At 37.9% G+C, this 12,040-nt stretch overlaps 1 protein-coding gene across 1 annotated transcript in view; it reads left to right on the top strand.

Moving 5' to 3' along the window:
- The window catches only part of Dcc (DCC netrin 1 receptor), a 658,913-nt gene that overhangs the window by 617,324 nt on the left and 29,549 nt on the right, over nt 1–12,040 (top strand). The window contains exons 26-27 of the mRNA XM_042055177.1: nt 4,731–4,886; nt 11,186–11,398. Of these exons, the coding sequence (XP_041911111.1) occupies nt 4,731–4,886; nt 11,186–11,398 (369 nt within the window). The remainder of the gene's footprint in view (nt 1–4,730; nt 4,887–11,185; nt 11,399–12,040) is intronic.

Here is a 12,040-nt window from a genome sequence, read left to right as displayed (position 1 = left end):
TTATAAACCTCGGCATTAAGGCTTGTGCCAATCACAATAAGGCTTGTGATACTCATTTTGTCTAGTGTTTTCTACTTCCTGTTCTCACCTAGTGTTGAATTTCCCTTTGCCTTGTCGCATTTGTAGTAATTTAGTCCACATTAATAGGGTCCCCCACAATGTCCAACAACTGATTCTGCTATTATTATTTTAATTTTCTAGTATTTCATGCACCTCGTTTCAATCTACTAAATAGTTTAAAATTTTATTAGGATATCCTGGTCCAATTATTCCATTCTAAGGTAATTCTACTTTTGAATAAGCACACAATATACTTCCCAAAGACCATATCCATTTGTAGTACATCTTTGTTACTGAGAACAAATGCATTATAGTATAGTCATAGCATACAATAACATGCAACCATTAGACACATCAACTAAGTGATAAGACTATATGGGGCCTTTCAAAGACATAATGGAAGAGGAACCTAATTGATCTGTATGGTTCATTTTACATAAAATGTAAAAACAAAAAAAAGGGGGGGGGATGTATGGTCTTAGACCTCCCAAGGGCAGCAGTGTTGAAGGGAGTTTATGAGTGATTGTTAGAGACAATGAAAGGCCTTTGACTGATGTTTTCCTTTTTGCTTTGGATGACAAGTACCAGGCATTTAACTTCAGAAATTACTACACTTGGCATGTCCAAGTGCTTCCACGTGTAGCTTATACTGCAGTAAGAAATGACGACACAACAGGATATCTATTCTTTTAAATGCTGTCACATTGAATTATTACTTATTGTTTGTAACTTCTACATTGGTGAAGTGATATCCAATGAAAGAAAATTACTTCAATATATGACCATAGTCAGTTTCAGAATAATTCACAAGCACCTGATAAATAAAATACTCTATTTCCATCTGCTGTGACTGACAAAGATATTACATAACCTTACAATGTTAAATTTTGCAGTTTAGAACCTGGCAGAGCTGTGAATACTTACAGCATAGTACATGAGTTTATTGATGGCCTCTTTGCATTTCCTTGGATTTATTCGGATCTGAACTCCATTACCAAGTTTTAGATAAACCAAACCTGTAGTATTATTCCAATTTCTAGACATGTATAAAGACAACTGCTGTTCTACTTAGGAAACAACATTTTTCTTAGGTTACTTTTGTTTCTGCTTCATATTTTTTACCATATTTATTAGTTGCTATTATAAACAACATTACCAAAAGTGACTATAGAAGAAAGAGTTGATTTTTTGCTTACGGTTCTAGAGAAAGTGCATGTAATGGCAGGCATCAGGAAGCAGAGAGGACAGCTAAAGCAGGGCAAGGCTGTGACCTTTCACCCTTATGATGTATACTTCCTCTAGCAAGGCTCCTCCTCCTAAATGTTCTCTCCTAACGTCCCCCAGAAGACCTGCAATTGGAAACCAGATATTCAAATACTTAAGCTTCAGAGGAAGATTTATCAATAAAACCACCATGCTACGGTGGTAACCAATATTACTTATTAGATGAAGCATTATTTAATCTGATATGTGTTTGAGGTTTTAAAATGTTAGAATTGTATTTCATTTCATGAGTGAGTAAAATCTACTTATTCATCAAAGATTACACTTCTTGATTGAAAAAAAAAAAAAGGTGATGTTGTTACGGATGAGCCCCCCAAACAGTTCTCAGCTGAGTCCACTGATTACAGTCTGAGAACGATCTGTGTGGCCATTGCCAACTCACTTTATTCTACAAACTTGTAGAGGAGTAGAGGGGCCCAGGATTTAGGAGTTCAGTTTGAAGTAGCTGGTCCGTAAGACTACACCCAATAATAAACCTCTGTTTTAATACAAGGCAATTTGTTGATCAAAATCTTGGTTATTTTTTTTTCTATTTTCATGTAGGTATTTGAGAAAAGAAATACAGTACAAAGCAACTTTTAATATAAAAAGATAGCTCAGAAATATAGTGTAGGGCCTAGTAAAAATGAGTGAGAAAAGAGAGGCCTTACAGTTTTATTTTTAAGATTGCTTAGGTCTACTGATTGTTCCTTAGGTTTCCAGAACATTTACCAAGGCTCTCCTTTCCATTCCCACAATTACATGACTGCAGAATTCGCTAACAGTAAATTGAAGGAACTATTGAAAAGCAAAATAGAGCTACAAGAAAAACTGAGAGGTCTATGTGGTCTAGCTACCATATCACTAAAGGATTGACGCAACACAAATAGACCGGGAAAGGGATATTTAAACCCAACTTTGAAGCTTTTATTCTGGGTTTTTTTTTTGGTGTGTAATTTTTATAATTCTTTATGTTTTCTAGATAATAATCCCTATCTGATACATATTTACAACTGTTTGATGTCTGTGGATTTTATAGCTATACTTCACCGAAGAAGACCTCAGTTGAAATTACTAACAGAAACATGAAAGTTGTGGGAGATGCTGGGGTCTAAGATCATATTATAACAGTGCACACCCTATGATGTTAAAATATCTCAAAGCATGCTGTGGCAGACAGTAACCAGCAGATCTATAGCATACCTTTCCCTGGGAAGTGTGTCAAGTGTGTGAGGAGTAAGTCAGACACAGATAGATAAACAATGGTCTTCTAGCTCAGAAAAGAAAACTCCACACTAAGAATCCAGATTTTTCTTCATCATCATGAAGTCTCTCCTCCATGGAGAAACAACTTTTCCTTCTGCTCTCAAAATCTTACAGGGTCATAAGCCTTTTGGGTTCAGATATGAATTTAAACAGACATCTACATGAATATATAATAATCTATATTAATATGCATACATGTAAAAAACAATAATACATCTGTGAAACTTTCTTATCAATGAATATCTGAACATCTGAAATAGGTATGATTGTTCATCAGCAAGGACAATGCACTAAATGTTCCAGTGTTCCAAACTATATCTACATCATTGTGGAAGCATTTTCATAAAAAGAGGCAGCATGAGAAATTGTTTCATTGAAGCTTTTTAACTCAAACATATAATTTTACTGTTATGTTTTCCTCCCCCTTAAGCAAATCTCTCAATTCTGTCATGTCTCATTTTGAGAAATATCAAGAGAAGTTTCAGTTCTTAAAATGTACAACATTAAATTTGAGTGTCCACATTGGAGTTCCTGTAGGTCACAGTTAGTAATAGCATCTTAAAGATGGTTGTAAAAGTTTCCAGATGCCACAGTGCCTGCTCATGGAGCTATGTATTTGGTGAGTGAATTTCTACATGAAAACGTTCTGTGCATCAGTGTGAGATATAAATTCAGTTGCCAGCAGTGTCGGAAGAGACACCTAGTCATATTTGACCACAGAGCAGATATTTATTGAAAGATAATATGCTCTTAGAGCAATTGTACATAAACATAGCAATGTAGTGAATGCTGAAACACTTGTATGTGTGTGTCTGGGTGAGTGTGTGTATACACGTATGTGTGTGCAAGTGCATACATAAATTCTCCTGTCTCTGAAGACTGATGTTTGTGGTAAAAATAATAAAAGAAAGAGCATGAAATATTTTATTTAACTTATTTTAGGTTTATATGATTGTCTCCACATACATATGCCCCAAACCCCTGAGAATTTCATCCAGCAATTTCTGCATACTAGACAAACATACTCCCACAGAAGTATATATCCCAGTCCTCTCTTTGTTATTTTGAAACAAGCTTTCACTAAAGTGTCCAGGGTGGTTTAGATCTCATTCCATCATCCAGACTGGCCATGAACCCGAGTTCCTCCATTCTCCATATAATTGAGCAATATGATTTTTTGAGAGGGTTTCCTTTGGGATATGTGAAAATATATGTACACTGAACCCAGTGATAGCATTAGAATATAAGTAATAATTTATAGAAAGAAACTTTGATATCATAGACTAGAATATACTACGGAAACTAGCCATTCCAATAGCTGGTTTAAAGTACATATATTGGTACTAAGAGTTAAAGAATATTCATTATTTTAGATGGTGATTATCAAATGATATAAAATAAAGATTGACTAAAATTGTAATAAACACCTCATAGTGTAATGTAAATTAGCAACCCTTGAATAATGAAATTGAACAAAGCTGTCTGAATATCAAAAACTTTGCACAGGTGTTTTTGTGTGGGTTTCAGCCCATATAATCACACTGTTGTTCATAGGTAACATTCAACTACCTTCAAAATAGTATGTACTCATCTGGACTGCTTTGAATGTTAGAAGGATCTTATTTGAAGATAAAACCTGCTTATGGGTACTGACAGTGCACTTGTGTTTATCTTTGCAGGTTTCCTCTTGACAGTAATACATCTCTTTACAGGATGAAATCACAATTCCCACCACCTGCTTAACCCACTATACCCCATATATTCCCTTTATGAAGGCCAAATTCTTTTTGTTCCATGTTTCTCCTTGAAAGAAAGACTAAAAACAAAACAAACAAAACAAAAACTGGACTACAAAGACTGGAGTATTGAGGCATATCTATTGTAACTTAATTATTTCTCATAGCCATGAAAAGTTTCAAACTGGAAGGAGATGGACCATAATAGGGTGTTCGAAAATCAAAATTTCTTTGCTTTGCAAGAAGGAAGTTTACAGGATGAATTAAGAGACTGCCAATGAAGCCGTGGAGAACATACGTTGGCTTGATGACTTGAAATTTTGAAAATTTATCCAGTTCCTTTGATGTGAACTAGATGGGTATGTAGTATTTTTTTTAAATAACTGATTTTTTTTTCTTTTGCAGCTGTCGTCAGTGCCATTCCTGTGCCAACACTAGAAAGTGCCCAGTATCCGGGAATCCTCCCATCTCCCACCTGTGGATACCCGCATCCACAGTTCACTCTCCGGCCAGTACCATTCCCAACACTGTCTGTGGATCGAGGTTTTGGAGCAGGAAGAAGTCAGTGTAATGCATTTTTCTTCTACTTTGTTATGAAAAGAATTAACAATAGCAAGATCTCCTCTGTGTATCATTTTGATATTCGTATTCTTTGGAAAGACTGATGGTGGTGACCCTGGTACAAGAATGTTCCCTCTCAGCAAAGTTTACCCATGGGATCCTAGTAGCATGCTCTTTCCACAGCGGACTCCACAGAAAAATGTGTCTGTGGGCAATAAGGGATGCATGGTTCCATTACACAATGGTGGAGCAGGGGATTTAAAACAATACCCTGCTAACCAGGAAAGTATTAATCAAGCTGTGTCTTCCAATAAATTTTCTATCTTATGTAGTACCTGCAGGTTAAATTGAAATATCTCTACTGAGTCCCAGTGAACAAATACTCAAGGAATCCTCAACATTCTTTTGTTGCTTAAGTACTACTTTTTCTACTTTCAGCTGTTGAAGGCGGGGGTGGGGGGGGCTGCTAGAATAAAATGTCATCTATTAGAAAGAGAACAAGAGTGGAGAGAGACTGAGGCTTTCCTCTAGAACCTGGTGATTTCTCCTGTTCCATCTGATCCCCCCCACCCTAGGAGCACAGCATCTTTAAGTCGATTTTATGGCTTTCATCTCTTAGTTAAGAACAGGTGACTCAGCAGCTCATGTGCAAGAGGCGGTTTTGTAATAGATATGATAGCACAGCAATAAAATATATTCGCGAGGCAAGCTATATTTTTCCTCAATTCAACAGGGATAGCTCAAAGAAATCATAAATCGTCCAAATGTAGCAAGGTTAGAATTAAAAGGCATCAAAAATCTGCCAGGCGAGAATTAGAGTCATTTCCCTTCTCTCGCTGTACCTTCACTCTCCAAAATAGAGTTGTGTGCTAAATCTCATGGGGAGGAAAAAAAAAAAAAAAAAAACCTATGAAGGGAGAGAAATGAGACTCGTGTGGGAAGTCCAACAGCTAGAAATTTCTGGATCTCAAAACAACTATACATGGGAGTCTAGTCAAAAACCCCAAGTCCCTTCTTTGCTTCTCAACAGAGCTCCCTTCACTTGATGAATGTCTACCACAGTCTTTTATTCTCTGGTCTTAGGACTTCAAAGGAACATTGAAGAGGAATCTATAGAAATAACTTTGTTCTGGTCCTTTCTGGCACAGTTGACATGGCATAGCTCAGGGCTTTTCTCATCAGAAAGTATTTCTTTCAGTAACTGTCACCTTCATTCCTTTTCAATTTTTATTTAGCATAGTCTATAAATATATTCATCTCCTCTGCCCCTCCTCTTATTTATTCTTCTGAGTCAGTGTAGCATATAGAATTGTCCTCTGGATCCGGGGAAAATTATTCAAAAGTTACATTTCAATGGAGTTGAAATATGATGGTCTTAAGACTTTTGTTTGGTTTGTTGTTTTGTTTCGTGTTTGTCCATGATAAGTCCCCTAAATGTGGCTGACAGTTGGCATGGCTGGGGCAGACTGAGGGGCCACTAGCAGTGGCACCAGGTTTTATCCCCTACTGCTTCTACTGGATTTTTGGGAGCCCATTTTCTCTGGAAGGATACATTTTTCAGCCTAGATAGGGAGGGCCTTGGACCTTCCCCAAAGCAATGTGCCTTACCTTCTCTAAGGAGTGGATGGGGGTGGAGGGAATTGTAGAGGGAATGGGAGGAGGGAAGGGAGTGGAAACTTGGATTGGTGTGGATAATGAGAAAGATAGTTGTTTTCTTTTTTAAAAAAATAAAAATTAAAAAAAAGTGAAAAAGAAGAAGCTTAGCTTTCAAAGCTCTGTTTTGTTAATGAGGAAGTATTTGGGGCTATTTGAAAATTTTCTTTAACTTCCATCAATTTTCCTGTAAACTCCAAATAATCAAGTACATTAAAAGTTAATCAATCAACTTTTGCCCTTTTGAGTAGATTTTTGTTTTGATAGACTTTGAGTAGTACGATTTAGCAGATGAAAGTAATCCTACATTGTAATAGAAAATATTTAACAAAACAATGGTGTATCATTATGTCAACAACGCTTTCCTTGCAAAATACTGTGTGATTTTGAATTTCATCCCAATTACAAGGCAGTGAAGATTCCCTGGCCATGATTTACAAATTGGTCTAAAATGTGTCTGTTCTTTAACTCAGCAAGTAGTTTTCAACTAAATATATGCGATGCAAAAGAAATAACATCTAATGTGCTTCAAGCAAGTGCCTGGAAGAGAAAAGGAAGGAATAGATGTTCCCTTTTCCAGGAAACAGAATATTATATAAATCTCACTGTCAGTGATAGTTAACATCTGGCTCGTTGGTATTGGTTTCTACATGCTTTGTAGAGCACTAAACACCCCTGTTCCCTCTCTGAAGAAGAAAACACTCTGGAGAGAGATATCTTATTAGTGTCTTTTAGGAGCAGAGAAAGGCATACAGAAAGAGATAAAGTTAATGTGGCCAAGGGTGAAGATTCCTCTTCAATAAGTTATCTCAAAGACCTGGAGATTCCTATGCCAGGAAATGCTGAAGCCATGCCCCAGAGCCTGAAGTCATCAACAAAGCTGGAACTCTCTGCCACTGAAAGGAAAGGGAGGCACACTGAAAACATGTGCATTGCACACACATCCTGAGCGATGGACAAATGCAGCTCCAGCCCTGCTCTTACAATCACCCACAAATAGGTTGCTGCCTTAGGAGGTCAGTACGGCTCGATGAAAATCTCCCAAACAGGTAGTCTGGGAACTTCATTTCTGCAAACCATAACAAAGCAATGCCTCATTTTTCCCCCTCATCTATTAAACAAGTCATGGAAGAGGAGTTTAAAGAGGTTCCGATTCTGTCATTGTCACAGTGCTTTATTGTCCCAAATTTATTCCTGCGCTTTTTCTAATTCATTTCTCCCACAAACTGGAAATTGACTGACAAATGGAATTGGTCCCGGATAAAATCAGGGGCACAGAGGAAGAGTTTATTCGTTATTCTAGGAGTGCCTGTCCTTTAAACAGCCCAGGCTATGAAAAACTAGATTACTGAGGAATAGTTCGTAATGTTGTTCTCCCAAGATTAAGGAGTCAAATAGGTTCCTAAAAGAGGTGTGCGTGTCTCAGGGTCTGTTCCGTGCTGTTGGTGGGCTGCATTACTGTCAGCCATACAGTTTTCAGATAGAAGAAGAAAAAAATCTTCATTTCCATTTTTGCAGTATTTCTTCCAGTTATTCTGTAGCAAGTATTCTGTATGTTGACATTAATTAGTATAAAGTACCTTGAGATTTGACTCCACTGTGTAATTGTGTGCTATTTGTGCAATGAATTCTGACTATTTCATCATTTGTAAATGAGTGCCTTGCCGACATCCATTTGATTCTCACTCTGCTCTGAATTGCAGGGAGGCTGCATCCTGTGGGTGAAAGGAGCTTGTCTTGGCTTTCAGAGCTCTTAGCGCAGATAAATGCCATGTCACTGAGCCAATTTGTTTCACATAGGTGTCCTGGAGCCGGTGTCTGAACTGGCCAACAGGCACATCTAAGGTGCGGCATTTCTCTGCTGGGGCGATTGCTATCCTGTTTATTTCAGGATTTTTGCTGCTTTAAATGTCAGCCAATGTCTGAAAGCATTTGCTTAAAATATAAGAATTATGACTTATCAATGAAAGCCTTCTTCCACTGTATGGGTTTTAAAGAAAAGAAATTTTGTCTCTTATGTATTGCATTCTATTTATTTCCAAGCATGGATCTTGCTGACACCTCAGGTTTCACACTGTGATGTTATGTGTTATAGAGGATGCGTTAGACAAAGGATATGATCCACCTAGTTAGGATCACAACATGGTGAGCCTAATGGGAATCTTTTTGGACAGCTGGAAGCCCAGAGATACAGGACTTGGAATAAAGAGAATTTTGGTTCTCATTGAACCAGTAAAAATAAATGACATGAGAAGCATGTGGTTAGGACATGGCCACAAGATATAGGTGAAGGGAATGTTTTTATTGAAGATATGAGGGAGAGTGCAGCCAGAAGCATCTAGAAGAGTCCAGAGCAGAGAGAGAAAGCAGAAAGCTGCTGCATGGCCAGCAGAATGGACAGAATCATGAGAACAGGGGTGGGGACACAGTGAGAGAAGAGGATTAAAATAGGGGACAGAAGAGCACGTGGCTGAAGTGTAGGGTGATATAGAAATGAGAGCCTGCAGGAAGAGCAGCCCATGAGCTGGGAAGCTATCGTTTCTTCAATGCTGCGGGAGTTCTAGGAACAACATGTGGATTAGTTATAGTATGTCTTCTGTAGAGAGAAATCACCTAAAATGAATTCCTAAGAAAAGAATGTGAAATTTCTTTTACTGTACTCACATAAGTTAGTATTGTGTTGTGGTCCCATTACTAAGAACCAGCCACTGTAAATAAAAAGGAATCAGAGACACTCAACTTCAGGAACCTCGTTTGTGAAACTCACCACTCACACAGGAGAAGAGACTCTCGGTCAAAGAAAGGCAATATTCCCAAGAACTCCTTAGCCTATGTGGTTTTAAACTGCTTGGGTTGAATAACTTTCCCCATCTTGAGAATCATCCCTGAAGACAATGTTGAAAGAACCTGTTATATTCTAGTCATTTTCTGCAATGGAATGGTTAAACAAATTCCTTTCTGACCTGTGGTGTGAAGGGCATACAAACAAGGTTACCTACCTTCTTCAAAGGACCAGGACCGAGGGAACAACTCAGCCACCAACCATTCTGAGATTAAGGAACAAAAATGCTCAGGTTAAGAAATAAATGATTAAATCTGCATTTTGAAAATCAGCTTTTGTCACTTTCTTTTTCAGATTAAACAGAAGTCCAAAGTTAAAACCTAATATTTTCTTTTTCTGGAAAATTAAACGTTCAGCCAACCCAGGACAGAATCTGATCAAATCCACAGACCTTCCCCTCCTGGTGATCATGCAAGTTTCTTGTGAGATCTCCATGGGGTTTTGGCAGCTGGCTGTCTTACTCAGGGTTCCCTGTTTGACTAAAAACACCTCTGTCTGATGTTGAACTCTGACTGCCATGATTTCCTCTGCCAACTCTGCATCCTGTGCCTCTACCTTTGAAGGCTGAGGCCCGCAGGTTGTTCTCTCACCCAGGGACCTCTGACCCTATCTGAACCCAAAAGGATTAATAGAAACACTTTTGTGCCATGGGTCACTTCTGCACAACTCTTAAAAGCTACCTCAATCTTTTTAATCTTTCATTTTTTTCTACTTTAGAATTCTCAGACATCTTTTCTAACTCCTCTGCCTACTTCTCGAGCTTCTCGGCATCATCTCAAAATTATCTCCTAAACTTAGTATCTTGAAACAATTCTGTGTCTATAATTATCCTTCCAAAATGAGATATAATTATGCCAATATTATATTTTTCCCATTTTCCTCAAAACAATTTTCCTAAGAAATAAATAACTAGAAATACTTGCCTAGAGTCAACAACGCTTATACCTAGTAGGCAGCTCTTTTCATCTGTGGTTTAACTTAGACCTTTTGGCTTTGAATATGAATGAACGTTTAAAATTGAGTCACCCTGTCTTTAGCAACAGAAAAAAAAAAAAAACCTTGAAAATATTTTAGTCTCACTCAACTGTGTTCCCTAGGGGAAAAGGTGTAATCAAATATACAAAGCTGTCCGGATACCTCAAGGCTGTCACAAATGAGTATGTGAAGCCTCTTCAACTATAGTAATCTGCCTGAAAATTACATGGTTTGCTATCAAAGAGGAAAAAATCGTAATTCTGTATTCAGGCAACTTGCTCCAGTGGAGTCATGTCTCATAACTTTTAGTTCAATGTGCTTCTATTTTGTTATGGGAGATAATGATGGTGGCTATTATTTGTATCAATTTTTTCCGCAATGCCTCTGAGCACCCTGTAACTCTCATTTGTTTGACAGTTGACATGGCATGTTTAAATCACAGGAAAATTGACATATTGGCTGGTAGAAAATAATGCAGCTGTAACCGGGTTGGGTATGTTGAATTTTACTGGCATTACTACTTAGAAAAGAAGAAATAACTCCTCTTCTCTCACTTCATCACTTATGATTACAGGGTCCAGACAGTTCATGCAATATAGTTAGTGAGAATATATTGTATTACTGTCTCTGAAAGACCCACCCAATCCTACTGTACCTGTTTCTACTGTTTTAAAGTGCTGAGCTGATTGTTGTCCATACATACAAGAGAGCTTAAGAATAAGAATGTCCATAAAATGGAGAAGAGATTAGCTGATACCATCTTTTCTCCATGGAAATGTGGGGGAAATAAACTTTATCTTGAATGACACCTGATTTATCTCCACTACAGCTGTGAGTGAAGGACCTGCTGCTCAACAACAGCCCATGCTGCCCCCAGCTCAGCCTGAACATCCCAGCAGCGAAGAAGCACCCAGCAGAACTATCCCCACAGCCTGTGTCCGACCAACTCATCCGCTCCGCAGCTTTGCCAACCCTTTGCTACCTCCACCAATGAGTGCAATAGAACCAAAAGTCCCTTATACACCACTTTTGTCTCAGCCGGGTAAGTAGCCATGTCACCTCTCCAGGAACGTTGCCGTCAATGATAGCTCTACGTAAGTGCAGAAGGGAACCAGAGAAGGCGTGGTTACCATGTACATTTTCAATGTGGATTGATTACTTGCCCATGTGCTCATGCTTGTTACTGATGACTGAAAAGTCATCAGGGAACTGACAGACAGTTTAAGCAACTTATGTCAGTCTACAGATCTGGTCGGTAATACACCTTCACCAATGTCAGGAAGCACAGATCGTAAATTTGAGGAATTCATCCTTGCCTCTCAGTTTATGGCCAACGCATTTAATGGCAAAACCAGATATAAAAAGTAATCTATCAAATATTCCAAAATTATGAAAAGGAATACATGAAGTATTCTAAATAGTTATGCATTTAATGCTATATCCCTATATGTCATCTTTATCCACATTTTAATAGGAAAAAAAGTAGTTTAAAATTTTATACCAATTATAAACATTATAAAACTAAATTGCCAGAGTACTTTTTGTTATTCTCTTAGCTTGTGTCCATCGTGAAAGCCATCTTTTCATCGCTAAACATGACAAAGGTTTATTTGGGCCCTTGTTTCAAAGGTTCCAGTTCATGATTTATTAAGCCTGTGTGTGGTAAGGCAATACATCCTGGTAG

The sequence above is a fragment of the Arvicola amphibius genome, chromosome 5 (assembly GCF_903992535.2).
Source record: "Arvicola amphibius chromosome 5, mArvAmp1.2, whole genome shotgun sequence".
In the NCBI taxonomy this organism is placed as follows: Eukaryota; Metazoa; Chordata; class Mammalia; order Rodentia; family Cricetidae; genus Arvicola; species Arvicola amphibius.
Note: the sequence above shows the minus strand (reverse complement) of the source record. Positions and strands in the feature narration are given on the sequence as shown.